Here is a 17,115-nt window from a genome sequence, read left to right as displayed (position 1 = left end):
ATACTTAGTTTTGAGTTTGATATTGTGTCGGTCTCCTGCTAACTGGTTAACTCACATTATTACTGTCTTAGGGTGTATTCACACCAGGAAAGTCCGATAGTTCACTTGCTTTGGTCCGGACCAAATAATTTTTTTTTTTTTTTTTTTTTGGTACGGTTCGCTTTCACACTGCTCTTTTTGCAAGTGAACCAAAATTTGTCAACAAAATCACACGTGTGCTAAGGTCGTCCATTCATTGGACAAGGATTCTCAAGTAGGGAAATCAGGAAGTGCAAAAAAGGTTCAGCATGGAGATATTTCGTACTGCAATATTTGTTATTTTACTAATTTTGTGTTATTCTGTACAAACGCAATATGAAGAAACTGCGCAGAAGACGGATAAGGTATAAAGTTTTGATTCAAAGAGAGGGGCTATGTCCACACATTCAAATAATGAGATTCTTATTGTATATAGGCTACTGCTAACAAGTGCCGTCAATGTTAACGCTTGCGATTTAAGTTTGTTCAGTTTAATGCAGCGTCATCCTTGTATTGTAACTATCGTTACATTATATGAACTGCAAAAGCTTTTTTTTGCATCTATGCGCGATTAGACTAAAGAGAACGCGCTGTATGTGAATGTCCTGATGCACACACTCATTCATTCATTCCATTCCAATGATGCACACACACAACGCGCAGAAAGACGCGCAACAGTATCGTGTGGCCAGACAGCGCGCCGGAATGGAATTCTCTTTCGCACTTGAAAAACAATAACACAAACCATTATGCCAAAATCTCCGACTACGGAGGCCTTTTAACTCAAAGGCGCAGTGCTTTCTTGCAATTGGGTCGGTTCATGTTCACACCGTAAACGAACCGTACCAGAGTTCGTTTCGAAGCGTACCGAGACCACCTCTTCAGCTGGGTCTCGGTTCGGTTGTTTGGTCCGCACCCGAGTTCGATTGCTGTATTCACACCTGCCCAAAAGGTCTGCACCAAGGGGGGAAACGAACTAGAGTTCGATTCAATCGAACCAAACAAGGCAGGTGTGAATACACCCTTACTGAAATACTTCTGCTAATCAGTTGTGGGCCACTATTACCTAAAACTGTGTCTATTAATGCAGATTGTCTGTCGTTCTCACTTCTTTGAGGAAAGATTAAGCATGGAGCAAGATTTGTTTTACCACTCGCGCTCGGATTGATATAGTAAAATAGTTTACGGTGTAGGAAGCCTCAGGACAAGCAGAGCTGACATTGTTATGGCAATGGCCGTTTTTGTTTTCGACGCACGCTCTACACGGTAGACCAATCACAATAGACTGAGCTGTCTGGCCAATCAGACCAGAGTAGCTCGTGGAAGGGGAGGGATTTAGAGAGATTGATTCATCAGACAAGTCATTTGAGAATCATTGAAAATGTGGTGATGTGCAAATGTATATTATGAGAAAATGAAAAAAAATATGACCTTTGATGCATGTAAACCTGTTGTAGGAGACTAAATTATGCTAAAACAGCATAATAGGGGCACTTTAACCATACCACTGAACTGTTAAATAGTTCATATTGGTTGTGATATATAAACAAATTGCCTTGCCTTGCCTAAAAGTTAATATTTAAGGAAAAGTCTCCCTTGTTGTTGGGCGAAAGACAAATGAAGCACACATAAAAATAAAAATCATTTAATCACCCTCATGTCATTCCAAACCTATGACTTTCCTTTTTTCTGTTGAACATAACAGAAGATATTTTGAAAAATCGATTTTTTTTGGGTCCATGATATAATGAAAGTCAATGGGGTCCAGTTTTGCTTTGCAGATGCTCATCTGCGAACAAAACATAATTAGCTTTAGCACATGTTTGATAATTTAAGACCTGATGGAATATTCTAGCAAACAGAAAAACTCCCATCAGTCCCCAATGTCTCCAAAATACCGTCTCGCATGTATTTAGCTGTCTGCGGAACCAGGAGAATAGATCTTTGTTTTTCCAAGAAAGGGACTGCTTTTCTCCCGACATCCTCTTTGGTTAGATCTAGTCTCCCAAACCTATTTTACAGAGGATGATTCTGCACATTTGTGGCAGACCTCACCGAATTAATGACTGTCTGATGGGAGATGGCAGTAGATTGGATTTTGTAATACAAGACAGCATTAAACATAGAAGGACCGTAGAGTTCTTCTGCTTCAGATTTTGAAATACCCATCAACCTGTAGGAGGTCAGCTTTTGTTTTGATAACTTTGTAATAGAGTGGAATAAAGTAAAGGGGCTCTAAAAAATTTCTTTGAAACAGTATATGGCTTGTAGTGGAGTTTTTATTTGCTGCTACTAACTTGTTTGGCTATTATTTTTATTACACTGACTCAAAAGATTTTTGCATTTTAATATTATAGAAACAAAAATCTATCAAATTGAATTGAGTAATTTGATTTTGAGTAATTTTAATGGTTTACAGTACTATTCAAAAGTTTGGGGTCAGTAAATTTTTTTTAATGTTTTTGAAGAAGTCTCTTATGCTAATCAATACTGCATTTGTTTGATCAAAAATACAGTAATATTGTAAAATGTTATTACAATTTAAAATAACTGTTTCTATTTTAATATGTTTTAAAATGTAATTTATTCCTGTGATGCAAAGCTGAATTTTCAGCATCATTACTCCAGTCTTCAGTGTGACATGATCCTTCAGAAATCATTCTAATATGCTGATTTGTTGCTCAAACATTTCTGTTTATTATCAATGTTGAAAACCGTTATGCTGCTTAATATTTTCGTGGAAACTGTGATACATTTTTTTCAGGATTTTTTTTTGATGAATAGAATTTTTCTTTATATATTTTTTATTATTTGTAACATTATAAAAGTGTTTAATGTCACTTTTGATCAATTTAATTCACCCTTGCAGAATAAAAATATTACTGACCCCAGAATTTTGAACGGTCTAGTGTACATAATATGAATTAAAAATAAATGTTAAGTATTTAAAAGAAATTAATTCAAATTATGAACTTAAACTTGAACGTAAAATGTTACTTTCTAAGTTCAGTAAATGGAAAAAAATATCCATTTGACATTTACAGAACTAATTTATACTTGGTAAAGTTAAGCATCTTTAAGTAAATCTAATTTACTTTTATTGCATTTTTTTTGGTGTCTCCTTTTAGACCAACAATCTTTGATAAAGGCGCATACGTCAAGGTGTTTACAGAGGTGTCAAACAACTGAACACTGGGTTATTCACTGGCTCATTTCAAGTAATTTCATGTTAATTTAGATTTGGACTTGATCAACAAAAGTGGTGTTGTCCGAGTGGGTGAGCTGTTTACTCTGTAATTAGCCCATCTGTTTTCACCAGTTCGACCCATTCAGGCCAGTTTATGGACATGTTAAGAATATTATATTGTTCACCTTAATTACGTTGTTTCTAGGGCTGACTTCTAATAATCGAGGATTCGACGATTCGATTCGGAGAGGTCTGATTCGACTGTGAACCTCATAGTCGAATAGTAGGGGAAGTGTTATGTAACCAATAGGGGTGTGACGGTTATTATATAACCGTGAGACCGATGGTTATAGTTGAACACCGTCATTAGAACTCTATAACCGGCAAAACCGAGCTATTCAAATATTTTTTACAAACATTTTTTATCATAGAGAATGTTTAAATACTAATATCATCTTACGAGGGAAGCGGAGGCGGAGTTAGTGGTGCGTCGGAGGCTGAGTGCTGCAGATGATTCGGGAGAGGTCTGTGCCCCTTTACCGATCAGAGCGCGCGCTGACACGGAGTAAAGCCTTGTTTATACTCGACGCGTCCGCACGAGCGCGAAGGTGCACACGGCAAAAAATGACGCGTTGGGTGCGGAAGACCGGCAAGACCCCATTTCGCTTGGCTGTGTGCACAGCTTTTTTTGTAACAGCGCGCGCGGCGCCGCATCCGAGGATGAACGACTTCAAGCCGAATCTGCCCGAGCATGTAGGCTACGTCTCACCGCACCGGCTCGCAGTTTGCGTGTCTAAATTGCAAAGTTCATTGCAAAGTTTTTTTGTTAAGGTTTTGTTTACTGTGTGTGATTTATTTAAAACAAAGCACGTTCATTGCAACGTTTTTTTTGTTTTGTTTTTTTGTTAAGGATTCATTTAATGGAAAGCACATTCACTTCTAGTTGTCTTGCTGTTCATTTTAAATAAACGTAGAGCGAGTTGTCCTATAACAGACGAACAGTTATTCAACCGAACGTCTAGCTGCTATCTAAAAAAAAAAAAAAGTTCGACTATAGAGTCGACTACGGCAAAATCTTACGAATCAGATTCGACTATGAAAATCCTTAGTCGAAAACAGCCCTAGTTGTTTCCCCTCACTTTTACTTTGTTTTTGGCCTCATTGAGAACACAGTGAGCTCAAGAAAGCCCTCTGAGACATCCTGATTCATGTCACTTTAGGAAAAATGACTGCTTTACACACCATTTGAACTCATATTCCCTAGTATCTGATAAGGTAACACTTAGACATTCCGTTGACTATACGTAACGTTGGACCTCCATGTCAACTAACTCTTATTAGAGTATTAGTAGACTGTCTGCTTAATATCTGCTAACTCTTTATTGTGATGGTCCCTAAACAGACATTCTACCGACTATAAGTGACTTTACGTGTACATGTCTAACCATAACCCTATCAGTCAAATACTCAACTAATACTCTAATTAAGAGTTAGTTGACATACTGTAGGTGCAATATTACTTATAGTCAACAGAATGTCTAAAAGGGGCCATCAAAATAAAGTGTAACCAATTTTGGATACACCTTAACATCATTATAGCAGAATAAAAATATCCAAAGCAGAATAAACAATAACAGTTAACATCTGCACTAGGCTTATTGATGAGGATAAAAGTTTACAACATGGGCTTCCCACAGGAATCCTCCATATTCCATTTGCCAGTCATGAATAATACATGGCGCCCATAGACACTCATTAATCTTACAGTAGTTATTCTCCAATCTTTGCAAAATCATCAGCAGCTCGTAAACACAGTCATGCAGAAGCTACTCAGAAACCCTGTCAGGAGTGTGAGTTGTGGGCCTCAGTCGTAATTTAGAGCGTTATCTTGTCAGAAATGTGACTCTCCTCAATTAATTACGACAGCAGAATGGGACAAAAGCAGTCACCGGGAAGTCGCATCCAAGCGTGGGTGACGAAAGCCTGCCTTTTCCCACGTCCCTTGTTGATCACAGATCCTGGCGGCCTCCCAGATCCCCACAAATCCCAGCAATCATTGAGATGCCACTGCAGCCCTGCCTTAATTTGTCAGCAGATGCTTGTTTTTCTCGGTTTTCCTCTGTAGTGAGTCACATTTCCCTCAGTGTGTCTTCCAATAGCCCATCTTCCTCATCCTCCTCTGTTGACTGCTCAGGCATATAGACTCGTGGACAGGTGCAGGAAGCAGACAAGACAGATGGCCCAGCAAACTTGAGGAACTTTTTCTTTTTTTCTTTTCTTTTTTTTCTTACTTTCTTTTTTTAAGCAAGTGCCTTGCAAACACTGATGCTTCCAGATGCTCTCATTTGTAGATTAATGTCAGGGGGACGCAAGGTGAATCTCAATAGACCTTTCTGTGATCGGCATAATGGAAAGCTTTGTTTACCTCTAACACAAGCGTAACCAACCCTGTGGATTTGCCAAATCTTTGGGGTCTAGGTTGCGCATTTTCTCCTAGGAATGTCAGCGGTCCATATGGAGAAATCTGTCTAATCTGGCTTTGTTCAGTGTTTCTAGGTGTTTTTATCTCATTAGTAGCATCAGAGTTGGCTGATTGTTTGCAATGTACATGACCTTTTTTGGTGTCAAAGCTATCACTTGGTTAATGAGGTTAGGTTGATAGGTTTTTCCCCAGTTAATGGTCCTTATGTTCAGCTTTTACATGCATGACATTAGATTACCTTTCACACATATGCCGTTAGATCACACTCACTGACTTTATTTTTTAAATTTAGTCTGACCTTTTTTATCCAGAGAAATATAGTACACAGATCGCAGTCCTACAGTATGAGGTTAAGTGTCTCACTTGAGGGCAAAATAGTTCTTGCAGAAACTCTCCAACTATAATTAAAGCATGATTCGGATTTTGAAGCGCAAAAAAATTGCATCCATCTGTCATAAAAAAATAATCCATTCGGCTCCAGGAGTAACTGGAGTAATGATGCTGAAAATTCAGCTTTGCATCACAGGAATAAATGACATTTTAAAATATAGAAATAGAAAACCTCTTTCAAAAACATTACAAAATATTACTGACCCCAAACGGTAGTGCATGCAAAATGAAAATTCAAGTTAACAAACTGTTATCTTAATCAGTGATATTACATCTGCTATTATAGTCATAACATTTTTATTTTGGCATATAACATCTTTGCCATGTGTTTTGTTTGTTTAGGTTATTTTTTAAGAACCAGAGCATCTCCCCTCCAGCGCTCGTTCCAGGGTTGCATGCAGCTCATTCAGGTGGACGATCAGCTGGCTGACCTAACCGCAGTGGAGCAGGGAAAGATGGGAGCCTTTGAGAACGTCAGCCTCGACATGTGTGCCATCATTGACAGGTCAGAGCCAACCCTTCTTCCCTTGCCCTGCATTTCCACAAACACTGGCTGAGACCGTGATTATCAGGTGCAGCAGACTGAGACTGTGGCTTTATCCCCACCGGCAGCATCAGCCCTAGGGGCAGGATCTGTCGCTTTCTGCCTGCTCTCCCTGGAGTTGACCTTCTTCATTCCTTGACTTCAATGGCAAATGAGGATTTTAATCAGCATGCGGATGCCGTGTGAGAACAGGAGACCTGCACTTGGTTGTTATCTTTAGATTGATTTTACACACTTTCACTCTCCAGGGCTTAGCGTTTTTGTTCGGTTGCCACATTGTTGTGAATACATCAGAGGCAAATCCTGGTAATGGAGCTTTATTGATAATGTAAAACAAAGCGTGAGGAACAAGAAACCATTGTAGCTGGTGTTTTTGCCACCTTTTGTACTGGATATTATGTAACCTGTGTAGTAGGTAAGTTGGCATATTCGGATACATCACTATTAACTTAACAAAGAACATCAACAAAACTTCAAAACAAAAGCTGTACAAAGACTAAAATAAAAGACATACAGTATGAACACAAAACCCACCCATTACAAGGTGCACCACACAACAAAATGAGCAAAATAATTGAAAAACCTGAACAAAACAAAACAGAAAAGCAATATTTTTGAAAGCCCTGCATTTCAAGATATATATGTTGACTGTCCCATTTGTATCTTTAATTTTTTCATGAAATAATGTCTCACCATCCAGACAGGAGGATTTCTAAACAGATGTGAGGGCTAATGTATTCATCCATTGTGCAAGAAAACTGTAATTTGCTTTCAAATTACAGATAATTAAGGGTCAAGCAGCTTGCTTTTAATCACAACTAATCAGATTTGTCTTTATGTTAATTTAACATCAGCCTGACCCTTCAAATACTGCATCATCTGTTCGTTAATTATATAATTCCGTTTTTTGTTGTTTTTTCATAAGCACCATTGCACATCTGGAGGTAAATCTGATGTTGGTATGGTATTTTTCTTGTATCTTGTTTGATGGTAATTCTTTCTATAGAGATGAAGGAAGCAATATCTTTACTGCAATATCTTTGTCACGGGGTCAATGCAGGCGAACAGACGAAGACAGGAGACGAAGGTTCCAAACAACAATAGTGTTAATAATACCATTCCCAAAGGCAGGCAGACAGATAGCTAGCAAACACGAATAACATAACTGTGACCGGACCAGTGCAGGGAACAACTTAAGTACTAAACACAAACAATGATAATTAAACACAGCTGAAACATATGAACTAATAATGATGGTAACCAAGGAGACAGATGAGTGGCGGGACACGTAACAAATGAAAACAAACTGAAAGTCCATGAAAACAGAAACTAACAGAACATAACGGAGTGGGTCCTATTCACTAAACAGTTTTCACCACTCTTAAAAGGGTCAATTTTAAAGGGGTCATGAACTGCATTGTTTTATCGTTTCATAATGTTTCCTGGTGTGCACTTATAATGTTAGTATGATTTTTACATAAACAATTTAGTAACTTAATAAATCATTTTTCCTAGCCTGATTTTAGCCCTCTGATTTAAACGCTCTGTGGGGAGTGTCTGCTGTGAGACTTTAGTGTGAACGCCCACTGCTGTGATTGGCTGACATCTTTGCATATGAAATACCTAAGTATTACATGTGGAACTCTCTCGAAAACCTTTAGCAAGTTTTTACCAGGGCCGGAGTGGGACTCATTTTCAGCCCTGGAGTTTCATGCCTTAGACCGGCCCACTTTAGTTCCCGACTGACTATATTAAAATTATGTGATTGAAACCTCAGTAGGCTATATAAGTCTCTGCAATAGTGCAGTGTTCTGTACAGCCTTGTTATTCATTGTATTTAAAAAATACATACATTTCTATTCAGTGCAATAGCGGTACACAGGTACTCCCCTTCCCGAAGCTGAGCTTTGATGGATACAGTCTTCCCAAACTGATTATTTCTATCGGTCGTTTAAAACTTCTTTCGTAATTAAAACAGCTGTTTAGTTTAGCCACTTGCATCTTATCTCGTGAAGCGTCGCGTTGGGATTCGCGCGCGGCCGCGGCTCGCGCTTCTGTGAACATAAATCCCGCTTGCTTTGATCGGTCATCTCAAACATTTTGCCATTGCCGACGAGCGGTGTTTGAGTACTGAAGCAGCTCAGATTATGAGGTTGGTTATCGTCGCGATATGTTGGCTAAATCATTGCAGCAGCAAATTAGAGTTAATTTCAGGCAATTATTTCACAACGTTCATTATACACTCAGAAAAATATACACTGAAAGCTGCGACTGGACCCTATATAAAGCATTCAACCCAGTGCCATGACAACACTGGCCCTCCTGGCCAATAAAACAGACCGGCCCACCAGGAATTCTCCGGGTTCTCCCGATTAGCCAATCCGAGCCTGGTTTTTACTATTACATCTCTCAAGGTTAACTAATCGTGAAAAGAGTTGATTATAGCGTTATTTAGATCTATATATATATCTATCACAGACATACACATAATCAGTAGATATCAAATGATCTGTAACAATGCAATACTAGCACATATAAAAAACATTTTTAACGCACAATGTCTTACCCACGTGAGCCGGAACTTCATTAAAAATAAAGTTCAACCACTTATTCCTAAAATTGGAATCCGAAGGAAGCTTATGCAGCGACTGTGTTCTTCCACAACCAGGCACTGCACAATATTTTGTAATCTTCAGCGGCATTTTTATTGCTCGGTAGCTCGATCCGGTTTAGCGCCACGTAGGCCTATGCTATTTACCTATTACATGTCATGCGTGAATCGGTGGGCGAAGGCTACAGAATTAGGCGTTGGACTTTTTCTGCTGAGGCGGCGTTTCGCTGCTCTCTATCGTCTCAGATCTGCCAATTCGCAGATCCCTCGTTTGATGAGCCAGCTGTCAATAAAAGCTTTTATTTGACTAACAAGGAAGTTTTCAGCTCCGAAACTTACAGGATATTCTTATATTACGATGACCTTTTATATATCAAAAGCTCAAGGAAAAGTTGATTTTTCAATCCATGACCCCTTTAAAGTAAACAGTCATTAATAAAAAAAGAACCAATATACTGATTCAAATGCATTGTCTTTCTCTACTGTTTACGTTCACTTAAGCCATAACCGACTATGTTTACCAGGATACTCGCCAAGGCAGGCATTTTGAGATAAATGTGTGAATTTGTCCGTTTAAGCGCAATTAATTTTATTATTTTCAAGGTGCGCTTTGGATTTGCACACACAAACCTTGTCACACAGCCTGGCGAGTTCTATTTCGCATCCTCTTGCACTTGAATGCTTAAATTGGCAAGGCTTGAAATGATAAACTTTGCAAATGACAAACTTTCATAACCATGCAGCACTGGCATGATCGGGACAGTGACAGTTCCTTCAACTGTCCAGGGGTGCTTTTCCCGAAAGCATCGTTAGCCAACTATGGTCGCAAGTTCCGTCGTTATCAGCATAGTTCAACGAGTCGATGTATCCCAAAACCATCGTTCCAACGAACATTCGCAAACAGCATCGCAAAGTTGTGTTGTTGGAACGACAGCTGTCGAGCTGTGGTTAGAAGCAGAGTTTCTAGATTGCATGACATGTGGACTTAATAAATCCTTATCTTGAGCTAAATAAGCAAGCTGACATTCAGTACAACCTGTGTCTTTTATTTAGAATACATACAAATGTCATCTACGTCTTTGAGTTTGTCAAGAGATTTAAAGCACCGTTTTTGAAGACTGCGCATGTGCGAACGTGCTCCACTATACAAGAATGAGCCTATGATTGAATCTGGAAATAAAGCGAAATAACTGAGAAATAGAAATATTCCTCAGATGTCATGTCTGTAATTTATATCAAAACATCTAGCATTAATTCGATTTCAAACAGTTTCATTAAAATACGTTTTTACTCCACCACGTGCGTGACGTCATAAACCAACGTGGCTGAACGACCACTTTGCGACAATATGGTTTCGGGAAACAGTCGTGACTAGCTAGTTGATTTCTTCAACAATGAATCGTACTATGGTAGTGAAGCATCGAGTTAAGTCGTTGTATGGGAAACGCACCCCAGAACTTCTTTCACGGTGAAAGGCGCACATGCATCCAGTCAAATACATCTGTGTAGCGCATGTTTACATAGAAAACAATAGAAAAGCAAAAATGTGTCCTGTCTCCCATTTCAAGTGTCTGTAGTATTTCGTAATATTCCAATTAAGTATGTCATATGATCACGGTAGTCTGCTGCGTCCTCTGTAGCTTAGCACTCAGAACCTTCCTGCAAGATTGGGAAATGCCAGCACACTCTCATGGCAATTCGTATCTCTTTTACATTTTGGGCAATTTGTGGCTGATTCGTACGCCCCTAGTTAGGATTATGGGTGGACCTTCATACATACTTTATTTCTAAAAATCATACATTTCCACATCGAATCACATCATACAAAGTCATATGGGATCGCCACCTTGTAAAATGATTGCTCTTCTCATTAGATAGGTCTGGAATTGCGCTAATGTGCATAAAGAATCTCAGGTTAAACTGCACTTGACTTGACATTAATGGCCTCCCACGTTACGTGCAAAGAATTGCTAATTAATAAGAATAACTATTTGCTTGCTTTGTGTTTATTTGCTCATTTATAAAATATAAAAATAAATTATAGGTCATTTATATTGCTCCTTAGTGATAAAGAGCCACGTATGGAGGCATTGTTTACATTCCATTAGATTCCTTACAGCTCAGTTAGAAGCTTAAACCCCACTTTAATTGTGTGTAAAGATGCATTGTTCTTTAATGCGTCTCATTAGCCTTATAGCTCAGGGCTGAGTACATTCTCAACATGATTTAAAGACAAGATCAGTTCATTCTGCACGTCTTTCTGCCATTTAAATTCACATCCCTCGCCCTGACAATATTTAGATGACGTTTCAGATGAACTTTCTGTCTTTACTGCGGTGTTTATTTATGTTTTTGAGATTATGGTTTCTACTGCAATACATTTAGTTGTAAGTCCCCTCAGGGGAAAATCTTTTCCTGTATTAGATCAAGCTAGATACCGACTCCAAATGGAGTGAACTGTAATAATAGAGGAGGCAAGAGACTGTTGAACGCTTTCCCTGTGTGTTTTTCCGTCAGCGTAATGATGCTTCCCTGGCAAAGCTCCACAGTGCCAGCACAGTGAGGAGCAAACTCATTATGTGGGATCGAAAGGGGGGCCACCCGCTCACTACGCCATTGATTTTATGTTCGCTTTCATCAGGCCAGGTGATGCACTATCAATCTCCTTTACCAAACGTGTCCCTGTGTTTGACATGTAAAAGAATATTCCATATCCTCCCACCAGGAAGACACTAAAACACACGACCTTGCAGTTAGATATAGCTCAAATCACATCCTCTCCTTCTGCGAGAGATTTTTTTTTCTCACCCCTACAGTATTTCACACACATCAATTTCTCTCACATCAAGCTATTTCACGCATAAGCTGTTCTGCCGAACTTCTAGAGGCCTTCTTAGAATGTGACTCATTCTAAATATCTGTGCAAAACGTTTCACGTAATGGCGTGTCGAGTCGGGGGTCTGAGATGGGAAGAGAGGGGTCTAATCTGCGCCCATCTCTGAGGAGATGCTGATTGGTGTCTCACACCAACAAGTCTGATCTGACAGAGGCACTTTAAGCCACGTGCTTTCGCTGTTCATAATGGTTGCATTAGAAAACTGTCACTTTCCATTACAAAAGCACAGCTAGGGATGTAAACAGCCGGGAAAAGCGATGCTCTGGTCTCCAGGGTCTCTTGGGGAAGCTTCTTTGAAGCTGTAATTTGTTATGGTAGTTGAACTGCAGTCAAGGTACTCTTTTGAAAAAGGAGCCAAATTATAGTTCACCCAAAAATGAAAATTCTTTCATCAAGATTTCAACTCAATCTTATGTCGTTCCAAAACCCGTAAAGGTCCTTTCACACTGGACGCGATTTTGACGCACGAATAATTCGCGCGATAGTTTTATTTTTTGATCAGCTGTTTGTGTAATGAGTGCTTCCACACCGAACGCGAATGTGCTGCGGCGAAAAAACGACTTTTATTTTTTTCGCTTCGATGTCGATTTTTTTTTTTACTTTTTCGGCGACAGAAAAGGCTTCAGCCAATCACATACAAGGAAACAAAGGTGAAGCTTGTTGACGCTTTGGCCGCCGTAGCAGCATTATGTGCGAGAGAAGAGAAGTGTCACAACATGAAATGTAAACTAAAAACAAGCAATACATTGAAACTAGAAAACTTTTATAATGACAGCATTTTTATATTGCCTATTCCGCATCTCAACGCACGCATACCCTATCATTTATGACATGACGTTGTTTCTTACCAGCAAAAGAACGAGGCATGGGATAAAATAGCTGGGATAGTTGGTGTCTCCGGCGAGTTAATGAAGTGCTTGCTGATGATTTATAATATTTTTGACTAGGAGGGAAATAATTGATTTAGAATATTTTCAACATTCATGGTTGTTTCATATTATTTTTGCATGCATATAGGCCACACACCAGAGCATGTGCGTAAATAAAGCGGAGCGGGGTGACGCTTAAATAGGCCTATAAGTTAAAAAACTCAAACATACGTTTCATACGTTTAAATAATATAATGCTATTTTTTTTTATTTCATCTATGTTGATAGCTATATGAAAAGGGAACCACATGAGATGAGTATAAGGATCATAAGATGCCCATTATACCGAAAACATTTGGAATGGGTCAGACATAATTTTGGCCACTTTTGTTTTGTAGAAAGCCTTTCTTTAAAGTGAATTTCGTTTTGTATAAATTGTATCTTAATTTTAATCAATGTTTCATCAACAAATTGCCTGGATTAATAGGAATAAGAAGCAAATATAGTAGACAATATAATTAGCACACGTAGGCGCCGGCGCGTGAACTGGAGCACGTCGCATACCGAAAACTGACAGAAAAAAATAGTTTATTAATAAACAATTCAAATGTTTAATGCATAATCCTTACTTTGGACGGTTCTTTGTGGCAAAGTTTTTTGCTACTTTACAAGATTAGCATACTCCCCTTCAGACTCTCTGTTCTTTAAGATTGGGTGCACACAAAACCTTCTTTTCTGTCTTTTAAAGAAAATGAAAAGCTCGTCTTCACTGGATGATGATGATGATGATGATGATGATGATGATGATGATGATGATGATGAAGTGTCCGTGTTTTCTCAGCTGTCGGCGCGAAAGTTTTGGAATGTTGAAGCTCTGAACGTCGCAAATTCGCGTCGCGGCTGATGTGAATGGTTTTGACGCGAACTATTCGCTTTTCCGTTTCGCTTTTTTTTTTGTTCAAAGTTTGTTTTTATTGATTTTTACAATATACATCACATTCACAATCCCCCACCCCTCACCATCCAATTTAAGAATGACGCCCATACTATCCATTAATTAAAAATGGAATTGTAAGAACCAAGCATGCATACAATATTTACAAACATGCTAACAAACATAAACCTCCAACCAAATACATAAAAAAATTAAAATAAAATAATAATAATAATAATAAATAAAAAAATAATTAAAAAAAGGGAAATAAATGAGAGAAAAAAAACAAAACAAAAAACAATAGTAGTGGCATTATTCAAACAGACTTATCAACATAATCAAGAAAAGAACGCCACATCTTAAAAAATTGTTTTTCCGATCCTCTTAGTGAATACCTAATTTTTTCCAGGCAGAGACAGGACAACATATCTCTAATCCATTGAGTATGAGTGGGTGGCAAGGGATCTTTCCACTTTAATAATATTGCTCTACGTGCAAGTAGGGAAGAGAAAGCAAGGACTTTACACATTGATGCTGACAACCATACGTCCTCTGGGGCAACTCCAAATAATGCCACCAGAGGTTCTGGCTCTAATCTATGCTGAAGAACCACAGAAAGGGTGTGAAATATCGATCGCCAGTAACGCTCTAATTTGGGGCATGTCCAGAACAAGTGAGTTAACGTTCCCTCGGTACATTGACATCTATTGCACATAGGGCTAGTACCAGGAAACATTTGAGCTAGTTTAACTTTGGATATATGAGCTCTGTGTACAACTTTAAACTGTATAAGTGAATGCCGAGCACACATTGACGATGAGTGGACCTGTTTAAGGACACAGTTCCAGGTGTCTTCGGAGAGTGGTCTGTCAAGGTCTTCCTCCCAGGCTCTCTTAATGTTATCCAGGGATGAAGATGCCAGATTGATCATTAAATTGTAAATAGTAGCAATTGAGCCCTTGGCCAATGTATTACATGAAAGGAACCTATCCAAAGGATTTTCGGAGGGCATCGCTGGGAAGTCTGGTATTAGTGACTTAACGTAATGTCTTACTTGCAAGACTCTAAAGAAATCTGACTTGGTAAGACCAAAACGTAATACCAATTGCTCAAAGGAAGCAAATACATTATCCAAAAATAAGTCTTTGAAACATTTTATCCCCTTTTGAGACAAACTCTTGAATGAACCATCCTGCATTGAGCGTGGAAAAAAATGATTACGGAACACAGGGCTAAGAAGAGAGGGGTCCCTAAAACCAAATGACTTCCTGAATTGGATCCAAATCCTCAACGAGTGTTTCACCACTGGGCAATCGGCCGGAATATAAGAGGTAGACTGTAGTTTAGATGCAAGAAGTGCTGGAAGGGAAATTTGCTTATAAGCATTTATTTCCATGTCCACCCAGGACGGTCTCCGTTTCGCTTTTTTGTTACGCGTCCGGTGTGAAAGGGCCTTAACACTTTCATTCATGTTCAAAACACAAATGAAGATATTTTGGTCACACTTGTAGTGAGAATTGGACCCTAAACTTTATTTAAATATCTGACCAAAATATCTTTATTTGTGTTTTGAACATGAATGAAAGTCTTACGGGTTTTGGAACGATTGAGTAACCGATGAAAGAATTTTCATTTTCAACTATAATTTAGCTCCTTTCAAAAGAGTATCTTGACTGCAGTTCAACTACCTTAACAAATTACAGTTTCAAAGTAGCTATTAGTGGTTCCACGAGAAACCTTTAGCGTCCATGAAACCTTTCAATTGGACAAAAGGGTTCAGTATAGTGGAAAAGGTTCTTTAGATTATTAAAAAGTTATTTGGTCACACTTTAGATAAGGGTCCAATTCTCACTATTAACTAACTATGACTTTTGCATCAATAAACTTCTAATTGCTGCTTATTAATAGTTAGTAAGGTATTTGTTAAGTTTAGGTAGTATTGGGTAGGATTAAGGGATGTAGAATATGGTCATTTAATAAACAGCCAATATCCTAGTAATATGCATGCTAATAAGCAACTAGTTATTAGTTAGAATTGGACCCTAAACTAATATTATTAATGAAATCTGAAATATTTCTGTCCCTCCATTGAAAGTCTATTTGCACAAACCTCAGATAGTTCAAAACATATATATAGAGATCGTAATATAAATGCATATATTAATCGAGCAGTTAAATCCTTCTAAGTCTTCTAAAGATACATAATCACTTTATATGATGAACAACAGATTTAATTTAGGCAATGGAAGTTTATTTTAATTTCTGAGTGTACCAACCCTTTAAGCAACTTGTGGGTGTACTATTATTAAATATGTAACTATCCAATAGTATATTTTGTTTTTTCTAGGTTTTTCAAAGAGGGATTTCTAAAGAATTTTAATTAGGTGACTGCATTAAACGTGGATACATTTATACTAAATCCAACTTTAGGGTAGATCCAATAATGAGGGTGTGTTTTAATATTTAATCCAAAAATGTAGAGATGAAAAGCAACTTTTAACTAAATATAAATAATATAAATATTATTATTTTACTTTTAATAAAAATCTATTTAAAATGCTGCACAAGAATTTGAACCTGTAAATCTGTTTTGGACTGTTTTTCAAATAAACCATTTCACTAGAATGGATCAGACTTTCCACTGTTGCATGAGAGAGTGAATGTTTATGAAATGATTCACTCAAATGAATATTTCCCATTGATGCATGTGAGAGATAAATGTTTAGAATGAATCCGTTTACTATAGAATGAATCAGACTTTCCACTGTTGCATAAGAGAGGGAATGTTTATGAAACGATTCACTCAACTGAATCAAATATCCCAGTGGTGCATGTGAGATATGTTTAGAATTAATTAATTTGCTAGAATGAATCGGGCTTTCCACTGTTGCATAAGAGAGTGAATATTTATGAACCGATTCACTCAAATTAATAACATTTCCAAAATGACACACGTGAGAGAGGAATGTTTGGGATTAATCATTTACTAGAATAAATCAGGCTTAGCAATACATACTGTATAAGAAAAATGTATAGGGTAAACTGGTTCAGTAGAAGTTTTTCTTTCGTCAATAAGACATTTCCTAAACTCAAACATGCGCACATTTACTTCCGCACTCTTTATCTTTCCTTGGGAAATTGCGAGCTGTGGGAAGCCAAGTGACCATGCAACAGGAAATGCTTG

At 38.1% G+C, this 17,115-nt stretch overlaps 1 protein-coding gene across 1 annotated transcript in view; it reads left to right on the top strand.

The window, feature by feature from the left end:
• Positions 1-17,115, top strand: part of cntnap2a (contactin associated protein 2a) — a gene marked incomplete at its 3' end in the record, with an annotated part of 380,680 nt that overhangs the window by 242,130 nt on the left and 121,435 nt on the right. Inside the window, exon 10 of the mRNA XM_056248806.1 lies at positions 6,420-6,582. Within this exon, the coding sequence (XP_056104781.1) occupies positions 6,420-6,582 (163 nt within the window). The remainder of the gene's footprint in view (positions 1-6,419; positions 6,583-17,115) is intronic.

This window comes from Rhinichthys klamathensis, unplaced genomic scaffold (genome assembly GCF_029890125.1).
Source record: "Rhinichthys klamathensis goyatoka isolate OS25496 unplaced genomic scaffold, OSU_Roscu_1.1 h1tg000059l_1, whole genome shotgun sequence".
Taxonomy (NCBI): Eukaryota; Metazoa; Chordata; class Actinopteri; order Cypriniformes; family Leuciscidae; genus Rhinichthys; species Rhinichthys klamathensis.
Note: the sequence above shows the minus strand (reverse complement) of the source record. Positions and strands in the feature narration are given on the sequence as shown.